The sequence below is a fragment of the Telmatherina bonti genome, assembly GCF_933228915.1.
Source record: "Telmatherina bonti genome assembly, chromosome: 3".
Lineage (NCBI taxonomy): Eukaryota > Metazoa > Chordata > Actinopteri > Atheriniformes > Telmatherinidae > Telmatherina > Telmatherina bonti.
This window is the reverse complement of record NC_136621.1, coordinates 233,559-248,117: the sequence shown is the minus strand read 5'-3', so window position 1 is coordinate 248,117 and position 14,559 is coordinate 233,559. Positions and strand designations below refer to the sequence as shown.

General features: G+C 46.1%; 1 protein-coding gene across 1 annotated transcript in view; it reads left to right on the top strand.

Annotated features, from left to right (window-relative positions):
- xylt1 (xylosyltransferase I) overlaps positions 1–13,426 on the top strand; it is a gene marked incomplete at both ends in the record, with an annotated part of 188,183 nt that extends 174,757 nt beyond the window's left edge. The window contains 3 exons of the mRNA XM_079264310.1: positions 39–243; positions 10,363–10,696; positions 13,104–13,426. Coding sequence (XP_079120436.1) covers positions 39–243; positions 10,363–10,696; positions 13,104–13,426 — 862 coding nt within the window. The remainder of the gene's footprint in view (positions 1–38; positions 244–10,362; positions 10,697–13,103) is intronic.
- Positions 13,427–14,559: the final 1,133 nt, after the last annotated feature.

The following is a 14,559-nucleotide window of genomic DNA, read 5'->3' as shown; positions in this document are numbered from 1 at the left end:
TTCGCTAATGGATTCTGTCTTTTTCAACGCCCTGCCAGGTACTTTCCCATCCCCATGGGCCACCCAGTGTCAGTGCATCTCTACTTCCATTCAGACCAGTTTCAAGGCTACCTGGTCAAGCACCATGCCACTAACCTGGCAACAAGCAAGCTGGAAACCATGGAGACCTGGTTGGCTCCCAGACAGAACTTCAAGCTCTCCAGCCCCCCCAGCAGCACATTCAACAGGCTGCAGTTTGCAGAGGTGAGTCAGCGTGTTAGCCTGCCTGCGTCATGCGTCTGGCATCACACAGAGTAGTCAGCCAGCGTAAGGAGAGGAGCTACATTAAAAGTTTGCCAGGACTTACAGCACATCAGCACACAATTAAACTGGTGCCTGTAACGGCCTTGTAAAATGTAAATGGATGAATTCATCCAAGCTTACAGGGATGAGTGCTTCATGTGCTGCTTGTTTGTTTCCTAATAGAAAGTCTTCTCACCTTCACACTGGAATGCTTTCCTTGATTGTCTTGTTATGTTAATCTGTGTTTTCTGTTTACCACAAGGCCTGTTTAGGATACAGCCACTCAGCTATGATGAGACAGCCACCGACTTTTACAAATAGATGGAATTAACTGAGCGAATGCAAATCAGCCTTTTCTTTGCTTCATCCTGCTTGGCTTGGTGGGAAGCAAAAATGTCAACAAATTTGTTTGTGATTAGTTTGCTTTGTCTGACTTCTCGTATACCTGAACACACCTTGACTGTGCGTCACCTTTGCTATCCATCTCAAAGCAGACAGAAAGCGATGCAGCCGCCAGCCTCCATGTTTTTGCCTCTGACTATGAGTGACAGAGAAGCGATATGAGAGGTGGCTTTTATCGGGAAAAGCGTTCCCCTGCCTGGCACAGTGGCTATCAGTCAGTTTGTCCATCTGTCAATCCAAACACTAGCAGAAAGAGCGTAAATGAGACTTTGTGCTTTATGCCGATGGAACTGATAGGAACTATACTACAGAAAAATACACTGGAATATTCTAGATAAACCATATGGTTCACTTGGCAACATGTTCCCTGTCTTCTGATGTAAAGCAAGACAGACATGTCTTTCCATCGTCGCTGCCACCCAGCAGCCTTTATAGGCCTTTTAAAACATGATTTAATGTAGAAGAACTGAAAGTCCGCTCGGTTAAAATGAGTATTTTACCTCCAGTCGGACCTGACATTGAAAAGTGTTTCATTCTCTGATGTGTAAATCTTGCATGACGGTGGAACACTGACTCTGACTGATGACCTGGTCCTTGTTCCACCAAATGTGCAAAATCAAAATGCATGTACACATACTTTGTGTGTATTCCCAGTAAAATCTAATAGAGACTGAACATCTACAGAATACTTACGACTGGAGATATTCATAAAGGTTGCTAATCCATGTTAATATGTTTTGGTTAAAGTGGAACTATTCTGTGCATTTCAGGCTAATTTATTATTATTTCTGGGACCAGAAGGGCTGGGATTGATGGAGTTATTGCCACAAATGGCTTTATTTACTTCAGACCGACCCTCTCCGTAGGCTGTCAGATCAGCCTGCGGGCAAAACTGTTATGGTGGCAGCGGAGATGTGGACCCAAACGCAGAGATGAGGGGAACAGGGATGTAGATGCTAGTGGATTTATTTTAACAAAGGCACGCAACAAAGGACACTCAAGGGACTAACTACAACCAAATGATCCAGCAAACAAGGAATGAAAACTGAGGAGTATAAATACACAGAACAAAACGAGACACAGGTGAAACAAATTAACTAAATGAACCCAGGTGAACTCAATAACAGGAAAAACTACAAAATAAAACAGGAAGCCCAAAAACAAAGCACCGAAAAACCCAAATCATGACAAAAACGAGTGGATTGAGACTCTTCCGCATTAAGCCCCGCCTCCCGCCACTGCACTACATCGGGAGCTTTAACATCTCATAAACAGAAGGATTAGGCTGATATGAACTCAATAAAAAAACAAACTACAATGTCAACACATAGCATCCAGCCCTACATGTTGGAACCTGAATCAGAGCCTGAAAACGAAGTGGAAAACAGCAACCCACAGCAACGAATGCAGCAGGATGTCTCTCTTTGGTAAACTCACCAGCCATCGTTGGAAATAACTTTATCCCACGTTTTCTGATGTATTTGTACATGCCCTTGTTAACCAGTAGAAGGTAACCAATCACCCAACCTTATCCCCCGGGACGTCACAAGGATTTCCACATAGAAAAACTCTCTAAAACGACTCATTTTCGTCACCATGGAAACCGAACGGAGAGCGTGCTGGAACTCAAACTCAAACTCAAACATGCGTTTAGGTGATAAAAAACTGTGTCGTTCACATGTCTGATGAGGATTCAACACTGTAACACTGTAGAAAGCTCAGAAAACTCCAAATACCATCATAGGAACCCTTTAAGTTCTGGAAGAATAAACACACTCAGACATTTTTGTGAGCTTCTCCTGCTGATCTTCTCCATAAAAACTGAGAGTGTGTGTGATGTGAATTTACTGGCATCGGCAGCGTGGACATCGTCCATGTCTGCGAAGCGGAGCTGAAAGAAGAGGACCCACGAAGGACAGAGGAATGTTTCCAGACCCTTATGGAGGAAAATGGATCAGCTGCTTGTTCTGGAGATCAGACTAGCGCTGTTTCCGCCTCAGTGCAGCGAGCTGTCAGGTCTGGTATATGTGATCGTTACAAACAGCCAATCGCCTCCAAACAAGATTTTAACCTCCTGTAATGAAATAAAAAGGTTGTTTTACATGTTTAGCTCGCGCTCTCCTTCCTACTGCAGGTGGAAACTCTGCTCTGCAGGCCTGGTAGTTCAGCTTAATGAACATGTTCAGCAGCATTGATGGCAGAAGAGAAGCTGCTTCCATCTGCAGTCCCTAAAACAGACAAACATGAAGCTCATCTAACAGTAAAGAGGAAATTCCACAGTAATGAGCTTGTGATTTGCTGAAAGCGATGTACCAAACTCCATTGTTCTGCTGGGGCACTTCAATGCTCACGTGGGCAATGACAGTGAGACCTGGAGGGGAGTGATTGGGAGGCATGGTCCCCCTGAACCCAAATGGTGTTTTGTTATTGGACTTCTGTGCATCAGGACTCCCTGGGTCGCAGGGAGTCCTGGGCCGCAGTTCCATGATGGATTTTGTAGTCGTATCGTTGGACCTGCGGCCACATGCCTTGGACACTCGGGTGAAGAGGGGGGCGGAGCTTCAACTGATCACCACCTGGTGGTGAGTTGGCTCAGATGGTGGGGGAGGAAGCTGGTCAGATCTGGCAGGCCCAAACGTGTTGTGAGGGTCTGCTGGGAACGTTTGGCTGAGTCCCCCGTCAGAGCGAGCTTCAACTCCCACATTTTGACTTCTGGACGGCTTCAAGGCAATTCTGGTCCACCATCAACAATGTGTACAGTGGAGATGGGGAGCTGCTGACCTCAACTTGGGATGTTGTTGAGCTGGTGGACTCAGGGGTGGACTCTCCTTTCTCTGGGGCTGAAGTCGCTGAGGTGGTCAAAAAGCTCCTTGGCGGCAAGGCCCCGGGGGTGGATGAGATCCACCCGGAGTTCCTTAAGGCTCTGGATGCTGTGGGGCTGTCCTGGCTGACACGCCTCTGCAGCATCGCGTGGACATCGGGGACAGTGCCGCTGGACTGGCAGACTGGGGTGGTGGTCCCCCTTTTTAAGAAAGGGGACCGGAGGGTGTGTTCCAATTACAGGGGAATCACACTCCTCAGCCCCCCTGGTAAGGTCTATTCAGGGGTCCTGGAGAGGAGGGTCCGCCGGATAGTCGAATCCCGGATTGAGGAGGAGCAGTGTGGTTTTCGTCCTGGTCGCGGAACAGTGGACCAGCTCTATACCCTCTTTGGGGTCCTGGAAGGGGCATGGGAGTTTGCCCAACCAGTCTACATGTGCTTTGTGGACCTGGAGAAGGCGTTCGACCGTGTCCCCCGGGGGCTCCTGTGGGGGGTACTCCGGGAGTATGGGGTACCGGACCCCCTTGTACGAGCTGTCCGGTCCCTGTACGACAGGTGTCAGAGCTTGGTCCACATTGCCGGTAGTAAGTCGGATCTGTTTCCGGTGAGGGTTGGACTCCGCCAAGGCTGCCCTTTATCACCGATTCTGTTCATAACTTATATGGACAGAATTTCTATGTGCAGCCGAGGTGTTGAGGGGATCCGACTTGGTGGCCTCAGGATTGGGTCCCTGCTTTTTGCAGATGATGTGGTCCTGTTGGCTTCATCTGCAGCTGGTGATTTTCAGCTCTTGCTTGAGTGATTCGCGGCCGAGTGTGAAGCGGCTGGGATGAGAATCAGCACCTCCAAATCTGAGACCATGGTCCTCAGCCGGAATAGGGTGGATTGTACTCTCCGGGTCGGGGGTCAGGTCCTGCCTCAAGTGGAGGAGTTTAAATATCTTGGGGAAGACCCAGGACACGCTGGAGGGATTATATCTCTCGGCTGGCCTGGGAACGCCTCGAGATCCCCCCTGCAGAGTTGGCAGATGTGACTTGGGAGACTGAACTCTTGGCCTCCATGCTTAGGCTGCTACCCTCGCAACCAGACCCCAGATAAGTGGTAGAAGATGGATGGATGGATGGATGTTTAAAAATTAAGTTTGTAACTTCACAGATTTATCTCTGCATTATGGCTCTTGTAAAAATCCCACATTTTTTTTATGAGTGTCAGGTTTAAAACCTCTGTGACATGTAAAATAAAGAAAGAGACACGGACTTAGAACTCAGTGTAACCTTTGCAAAGGGGAAGAGAACAGTCTCAGAGCTCGCACAGAGACTCCTAACTGTCTTCTTCGCTTGCTCTTCCTCTGCTCAGGCTTTTTATTTGACAGATAATGGCATGACACATGTCATGAGTTCATCACACATTTTCCAGTTAATGTATAGTATTAACTTCATTTACTCCTGCAGCTGCTAAAACAATAAGCATCTATTTTAACAGACTACCAGAAGCAAGTCATGAGTAAAACACGAGGTGCAAAGATAACAATAGGATGGTATGTCTGAGTGAGCCAAGCTCATTAAGCATGAGGCACCCTGCTTCACCAGAAAGAATCAATCTTTGTTAAAGTAATCTCAAACGTTTAACATATGATAAAAGAAAAGATAAGTCATGAACAAATGATAATATATAAATTTTCTAACAATGAGTGTAGGCTATTACACGTTTTTACAATTGTCTGGCAACACCCCGAAATGATCTTGAAACCCCTAACACCCAGTTTGAGAACATCTGCTACAATGTCCTGGAAAAGGTGTCACATGGTCATCTGTGTGGATAACATGGGACAGATCTGCATTTACTTTTTATTTCTGACAATCAAATAAACAGAATCAAGCTGAATCTTGTTTGTCATTTAAAAATGGACTTGAACACACTGATTTCATTGCAATAACTGACTTGCCTACACAAGTGTGTTATTAAGAAGCAAGTTAACGCAATGGCCTCAGCAGTAAAAGACAATGTTTGTCTTTCTCTGCTCTAAATGCATCCGACTAAAGTCCTGATGTCCTGCGGGGCCACTGGTAAACACCTGTGTTTGATTTCCACTTCTAAAACAGTGCAGCTAATAAGCTTCTGAATGCATCCTGCAAGGGTGTATATGCCTGAAGGCTTTAAATAAGGCCAGATGTAGAGTGGGATTATCCATGCCCTTGCCTGATCAAAACGACCTGCCTTATTTAATGGAAGTGTCAGACTGTCGGCGCCAGCCAGCCGGTGACGTAGAGAAGAGGTTTGCAAGGTCGACAGGTCAGAGAGAAATGTAATAGCTGGATTATGAGATGGGAATGTTTTATGTTTTCTTTTAAGTGAGGCACACAGTATAGCAGAGGATGAAACAGGTAATATAGGTAATAACATGAAAGATGGGGCATATGTGGAGAAAAGTAATGAAATCAAAATATATCAATCCTATGTCATTGTCAGAGCAGTAGTTTCTCTTTCCACTTCTCAGAGCAACAGCAGAGGATAAATGAGGGTCACATTATCTGCAAATGGCCATGTTGTCAGTAATTGCTGCTTAAAAATGGAAAATCAGAATAATTGGTCCAAGTGAGTGGAAAGTTGTAGTCAACAGTGCCAGACCTGTGGAAAAATAAGCTAAGGTGTTAAGTTATGATGTGTTTTCTAGATCACCATTGTTTCATTTCAAAAGTATTTGTCTTTTTCAGCAAGAAATAATGACATGTCCAGCAGATCATATAGCTTGAGTAGGTGTTGGTCTTAAGCCAAAGCTTACTGAGTAGAGCAGAGGTTAGGGTTAACCTACAGTGAACAGGTCCTGTTCACTGTAGGCTGAGGGTGAAATGGGACACTAGTTAATCCCTGGGGGGGGATTTCTACTACTATAGTATCCGAATCAATGGAACCAAGTCAGATAATTATAAATCGATGATTTCGGACAGTAGTGATAACCATGGTGGAGGAGACAGTAGAGAGCTTGTAACATGTTGCTGTTGGAATGTTAATGGGATGAATGAACTCATCAAACATGGTAAGAAGCTGTCTCACTTAAATTCGTTGCAAGTTGAGGCTCCAGTATGTTTTTTTTTTTTTTTTTTTGTCTTGTCCAGCATTTAGGCAGCAGAATGATGGTCTGGATGTTCTGCTGAGCAAATTTTCTCTGCCAAGGGAAGCTTTATAGATATAATGATCCCCTTGACTTTCTGAATTTTTATTTTATTTCTACGTTTATTTTGTATTGTTGTTTGAATTGTAGAGTTTGTACTGCTGGACCAGAGAGGACAGACAAAAGACAGAAAGAGAAAAGAGAAAAAACACCTCATAAGAAAAGGGAAAGAGATAAAGGGAGAGGAAAAAAAACAACTAAAAAATAACCCAAAAACAAAAGGAAAGAAAACAACCTACAGATGTATACATACACACACATACATATACACACACATACACACGCATACATACACATACATATACACACACGTATACACACATAATATATATATAAATATATATATATATATATATACATATGTACACATATACATATACACATACATACATATGCACACACACCTCTATGCACACACACACACACACCTACATACGTACAAACATATACGCACTTGCCAGTATTAACACATACATACACATACAAGCCAACTTTAGATCATAGTAACTAAACTATGAATGTAAAAAGTTAAATATAAATGAGAAACAAACAGAAATGAGAAAACCAGCTGCTGTTAGTGAATAAAACTGCAGACGACTCGGTGACTGTGTCACATGCAGAACATGCAGAGTGGAACGTGTTCAGAGAAGATCATGCCAGTGTGACCCCTCCCACACAAAGGCAAGAGGCACGCCAGGAGGACCCCCGAGACCCGGGCCATCGGCAGCCATCCCCAGGCGCAGACCCCAACCGCCCCCCCCCCGGAGCCAGCCATGCACCGACCCAGGAGGAGGCAGAGGGGGGTCCCAGCCAGAGTCCCCCGCAGTCAGGTGGAACAGGCCCCAGCAGGCCCGGACCAGCGAGGACCGGCCCCGCCGGGCACCGGCCCCCCAGGGCAGACAGAGCGCGGGCCCCACGGCCCCAAGAGCCCAGAAGCAACCCCCCACCCCCGCAGGCAGAGGGCCCAGCCCACACCGACGGAGGGCCGGGATCCCCAGACCGCCACCGAGCGGCAGCCAGGCCGCACCCCAGTGGACCAGCAGCATCCCCCAAGACCCTCCCCATGCACGCACGCGCACGCACACACACACACACACACACACACTTCCTCCTTAAACACACCCTATCCACCCATTCTCTTACACACGCTCAAACTCACACTCTCCTACCCCCGTTCTTTATACACACACACCCCCTCACACACACATCCCTGCTCCCTCTATAATCACCCATTCTTCCATACACACACACCCCACTCTACACACACACACACCTCCCTACACCCCTCTATCCACATTCACACTCCTCATTGTACACCCACCCCATCACTTCCCCGTACCACCAACATAACCCCACATACGCACCCCCACCCATCTGCATACACCCCCCCTTCCTCCTATCCCAGCGGCCATCCACTTTCCTAAATTCTTTCGCCCTGACCCCCCCCCCCCCCCCCCCCCCCCCCCCACCCTAACATTCGTTCACCACTTCATCCATTGGCTCCTGCACGCCCTCACCTTTCTTTCCCAACGTGTCCCCTGTGAGATACCCCCGGGGGAGCAGGGGATAGGAGGGCCCCGATCAGGGCCCTATGTTGACTAAGTGTAATTAAAACTGGGAGGTGAACCGATGCTGGGTGCAGCGATGGAGACCACCTTGATGGCCTCTCTCACCACCCAGATCAACGTGTCCACCTCCCAACGTCCTGCCTGTGTGGTGGAAGAAGGGAAGGAGGGGGGTCCGGGGATTTAGGTCCCGAGGGAAGCGCCCCTCCCTCAAGAAGATGAGCCACCTGCGGCACGAGGCACGTCCCCCATTCCCGGGGCCCCTGAAGGCCAGGACAGGCCAAGGGCAGCTGCCCCAACAACCAGGGCCCTCAGCAACCCCAACAAAGGAGCCGCCACCGGCCCCAGAAGGCACCAACGAACCACATGCAGAAGTGGGGGGGGGGGCAAAGAAGAGGAGGGGCGGGAGAAGGAGAGACAGACCAAGGGCCCACCGCCCCCACACCCCTAGGAGACGCCCCAGGCTCCAGTATGTTTTACGCCACTCTCTTTATTTGCATCAAATGAATGTCACCATGATTCCCGACCTCTTTGGCAGAGGTAACAGCAACACATCACTACTCACTAATGCTAACTTTGCCATCTGGAAACCATGACTCCGGGGTGCTTTCGTTTCAGATGCTCATGCATGACTGTCATGCTACTGTGGTACGCCAACTCTGCGTGGCAGATGACACATTTCACCTGTTTCACACTTTGGGGATATTTCACGCTAAACAAATTTTGGAAATAGGTTGCGGCTTGTTCTTGCTGCACAAACAGACAATACTGCCCCCAGCACTTCCTGTGGTGCTTTGCGTCGTTTGATTGATGTTTCAAGTTCTTATACTGTCTGAAAAGCCGTGGTTGGTAAATGGCATAAGGTTGCCTGGCGCAGCATTTTATTCCTATTAGAAATAGACTATTTTATATCTCCTCCCCTTCTGTTATATCTTTAGGAAACATCACATACATTTTCATTGCTATGTGGATGACACCCAGCTCTACCTCTCCACCAAGCCAAACTCCACCTCCTACCATCCTCCATCAAAGATTGTCTCCAAGTGATTCATTTTAAAAAAATTGCGGTGAACCAGGTCTTAAACAGTAAAACAGAAATGTTATTAATTGGCACCAAATCTAGTTCTGATAGTTTGTGTATTCCCATTGAGGACTTTTCCATCTCCCCCTCCCCTCAGGTAAAGATTCTGGGTGTCGTCGTCGACAGCACTCCGTCTTTTACATCACGTATCAACAACATAATCTGGTCAGCATACTTTCACCTCCGCAGCATCACCCTCCCCCTCCCTCACCCCTCACTCCATCGCCATACTTATCCACAGTCTCGTCACTTCCAGGCTTGACTACTGCAACTCACTTCTGTTGGGTCTGAAAAAACCCTCCGTAAACTTCAACTGGTTCAGAATGCAGCAGGCTGGACCAGAAGCCTATCCACCCATCACCCCCCCATCCTGCAGCAGCTCCACTGGCCCTTGGTCACCTACCGTATTCACTATAAAATCCTGCTGTTCACCTACCACCATCCATAACCTCGCCCTTCCCTACCTTTCTCACCTCCTACACATCAACATACCAGTCCATTTTCTCAGAAATATTATTATTATTATTATTATTATTATTATTATTATTATTATTATTATTATTATTATTATTATTATTATTATTATTCAGCAGTACACTGGAATCAAAGGTATCATGGTTAAAACTGATGTGTGTCTCCATGGAACAGCAAACAAAATGTACAATAAAATGTGTCTTTGGAGCAAACGGGGCTCCATTTGATCCTCGTGCTTGGGGTGCAGTCATGCCCATCAGACTGCCTCTCACACTCAGCCATTGCAGCATAATTCTGCAAGTTGCAACAGTTGGGCTTGTCAGCTTCAGCAGATTGTTTGGATATTATGTCTTTTTGATGAAGAATGATTGATTGAGATTACAATCATGTCATCATTACAATCAAATGATGATTTAGTGCAAATGTGGTTTTTAACACTGTTAGGTTGAAAGTCATGCTGTTGATTTCTGTTATCTAAATGTCTTTTTACTGTTGTGTATGTCCTTGCCTTTGGTCTTTACCACACACTGTCACTCCTTCTCTTCATCCTTATTCTCATCTGTCAGATCGGCACAGAGTGGGATGCCAAAGAACGGATGTTCAGAAACGTTGGTGGCCTCATGGGTCCCATGGATGAGACGGTGGCCATGCAGAAGTGGAATAAAGGGCCTAATGTTACTGTTACTGTAGTGTGGATCGACCCCACCAACGTCATCGCAGCCACTTACGATATCTTGATTGATGCCAGTGCAGAGTTTACACACTACCGCCCGCCACTCCACCAGCCTCTCCGACCTGGTGTGTGGAACGTCCGCATCTTGCATCACTGGAGCCCTGTGGCGGAGATTCGTTTCCTTATCGTCCCACTGGCTTATAACAAGCATCAGCCCATACGGCAAGGTGAGGAAGAGTTGTGAATCACCTTTATGGTCATAATGAGTCATTTTATAACCAATGTTTGTCATTTCTTTCAGCTTTTGGATAACTCAAAATTACTCTTGACAGTGTTATTTCTTCCAATGGACAGACATTTATTACACAGCCGTGCTTTTTCCCAACCACAGCAGAAACTCAGGGTGTCATTCCACAGCAAAAGCTTTTCTGTAAATCTAGTTTAGTGGAAGCGCCACAGTGATTTGTGGACAACTTCAAAGTGTGTTGGATGCAGAGGCAGTTTGTTATGCTTATGACAACAATTCAAAATACCAGCTCTGAATGTACAACACATCCAACCTGGAAGCCGATGGTCTCCAGCAGCAGAAGACCCCACCAGGTGCCCCTTATGTCAGCTAAGAACAGGAAACTGAGGCTACATTTCACACACATTCACCAGAACTGGACAATAGAAGATGGAGAAACTGGTCTAATGAGTCTGATGGTCGGATCAGAATCTGCTGGAAACATGACAAAAACATGAATCCATCCTGCCATCAGGATCAGTGTTTCAGGCAGGGGGTCTTGTATCGCAGTGGACCCCTTATTACCAATGTGGCACGGTTCAACCACCGCATGAGTCCTGCTGCTGACCATGTCCATCCCTCTATGAGCACAGTGTAGCATCTTCTGATGGAAACTTCCAGCAGGATGATGCACCATGTCACAAAGCTCACATCATCTCCAGCTGCTCTCTCATCACGGATGTTCAGCCAACAAATGTGCAGCAACTGTGTGCTGTCATGTCAATATGAAGCAGAGTGTCTCAGGACTGTTTTCTACACCGTCTTAACTCTACGCCACCCAGAGCTACGGCAGCTCTGAAGGCAGCGGTGTACCTAATAATGTGCCCAGTCAGTTGATATATTGCACTATGTTGCAATATATAAAGGCTGATTACTGACAGAAAGTCTGCATGTATTATTTCTCTGCAACAGATGAACACAGCATTCACAGTGAAGTAATGACGGCTTATTTAGGTGTTCCAAAAGGTCTGCAGACACACACATGCTCACAACGTTGCATTTGCAAGCAATGCCCTCTATAATCAACCCTCTGGGCCTCTGGAGACCCTGGTTATTTGTCATCAAGTCACCCCTAATAACCCAGTGAGCAGCTCATACATACTAAACAGAATGTTAAACAACAGCACACTTAGTCCTCTAAAAACAATTAAATCAGTCAGTCAGCCTGGATAAGAGGCGAGACTGCAGTGTTCTAATCCATAAACAGTCTGTTTGCTTTGAAAGTCACATGAGACGCCAGCCTTGGCATGATCACGTCTTTTTGCCACTTTAATAATCTCGTGGAGCCATTCTAACGATGACAAGAAAACAGCAAATATAGTTGCAGCTTTTGTCTTTAACCGGAGTCTCAGTGGGCTTGTTGAGTTACGTCTGAATCACCAACTTACAATCTGCCTTTTTATTTTAAATCTGGTGGAAAAACCTCATTCTTATCAGGTCCATCTGTTGGTCCGTTTTAAACAATGTTTGCAACTGAAGCACGCTGCGACGAGCTAGTCCCATATTGATTACTACGGAAATGTTGCTTTATTTGTGCAGGAATATTTAAAATCTATGAGAATTTTGCACATTTACAAAGGAAATCAAGGTAAATCAAAGCTATATGGATTGTATAAGTGCCGTGTGAGTCTAAAGTTTGGACACAGTTTGTTTTTAGATTTATTGGAAATGTGTCCAGACTTGAATCTGAATCAGTAGCTGATTGTGTTTAAGTCTTTCATCTACCCCCACATAACTTACTGCCACCTTCCCCTCCTACATGCAGCCCCAGTCAAACTTTATGATGTGGCAGCAGCAGACTCATGCATACACACATCCAGAATTCCACATTTCATACAGAAGCATGAAACCTCTCCAGAGAGGCATGATTTCATCAGACACACTGGTTGCACGGGGCTGGCTGGACATTGTGTTGACTGGTGGACTCTGACGGCATCATTGTGTCACCGGTGTGTGAAAAGCGCTGATGTTTGCAAACATCTGGGTGAGAGGCCGTTTGTGTTCCATCGCCACGCTCAGAAGGATGGCTCGCGTCTTGGTTAGAAGACCGGTGAGGAATTTCAAGCTTCACTGAAGCTCAGGGTGGAGATGGAGTTTAAAGGGGAGGCTGTGTCTGAGACCGCGGCCTTTCTTCAGGGCTTCACAGTCATGGGAGGAAGGAATGTGAGCACATCTTAAATATGTTGCCATAAACTCAGCATCGCAGTGGCCTGACAGGCCAGATCACACAGGGTGGGTTTAAACGGTTCACTGGTAAAAAAAAATCAAAAAAGCTAGTCGTCCATCTTGTTTCTTTCTCTACAGATCAGTTTATCTTTCACTCAATGTGTTTCTTCTCCGTTCTTCAGAAGATGCTTTGAAGCTCCACAACGGGCCAGCGAGGAACAGCTACATGGAGCAGAGTTTCCACGGCCTCAACCCGGTGCTTAACATCCCCGTCAGCCTGGCGTACGTGGAGCAGGCCAAGAGGAACGCGGCACTTGCCGGCTCAGAACTGGAGCGCTGGTTAGACAGCCTGGTGGGCGAGCTATGGGAGGCGACCGATGTCTGCGCCATTGGCCCCACCGCCTGTCCTGTCATGCAGGCTTGTGCCAAGAGCCCATGGAGCTCCCTGAGCCCAGATCCCAAGTCTCATCTGGGACCGCCGCGTGCTGATGGTCGCATCAGGTAGCAGCGTGGCCTCCAGCTGGACAGGAGGCCCGGGCGCTCTTTATTTAGATTTATTTTGGATGTTTTTCAGCAGGTCAGGAGGCCTAAATGTTCTTCTTCTGCATTGGGGGAAGAAGAAAACAAACAAGTGGATCTGGTTTTTGTTTTTGGGGAGGGCCATTGGTGGGGCTGTAACGGGTTTTTGGGATCCCCGCTCGGGGATTTTGCTGGCTTTGCTGTTTCAGTTTCTCACTTTATTTATTTTTCTTCTCATGGCTGAGTTTTACTGTGATGAAGTGCTGCAATTTTAAGTTTTATTTAGCTGTAGAATGAATCATGAAATCAGTTTGGAACATCCTGCAAAGCGCGGCGTGTGCGTCGGGATCGTGCACGCTGCTCGTAGATGAGGAGCAACTGCAATGAGCAGTAGGAACCTTATCAGGACCATGAAATGTGCCTCCTTTAGGTATTTGCGATCATCAAATTATTAAATTAAAAACATATTTTGGTTGGGAGAAGCAGGAGAAGTTATTAGGAAAGTAATTCTCTGATATTTAGGAATCAGTGCCTGATCATCCTGAAACTGCATCTGATCAATATAAAATATTAGGGATGCAGATAAACCCGTGTCACTGGAAAATGAACAAATTAAAGAATTGACATGCTTTAGTTTGAAATAATAATTGTGGTGCAATGATTTTTCTTAGTTTAACATTTACAGAAAGTGGATTTTTTTTCTTAAAGCACAGACGTTGCGACAGGCGGCGAGCATCCACAGAAACCATGTCGGACTTTAAGTTTATTGTCTTTTTTCTAATTATTATTTTTGATCAACCTGCCTCAAACTTGAAACAACAAAACCTTTTTTTTTTTTTCCTTTTCTTTATTCCAGATGACACTTTTTGTACATAATTATACAAGTCTCAAAAATTGTGTGTGAATGGAGGGAGAGTCAGTCAGTGCTTATTTATTTATAAGTTTATATTAATACTGATAATTTTAGTCAGTGACTAAATAAGTGCGACGCTGCCTTGGCAGCATGATAAATACTTTTTTGTAATGAAAGCCGCCTTTATTTACAAAGGCCAGCACCCCAAACATCTACTGTACCTTGTTCTGGCCCCACGCCTGTGTGTTGTCGGTGTTGTCCCGTCT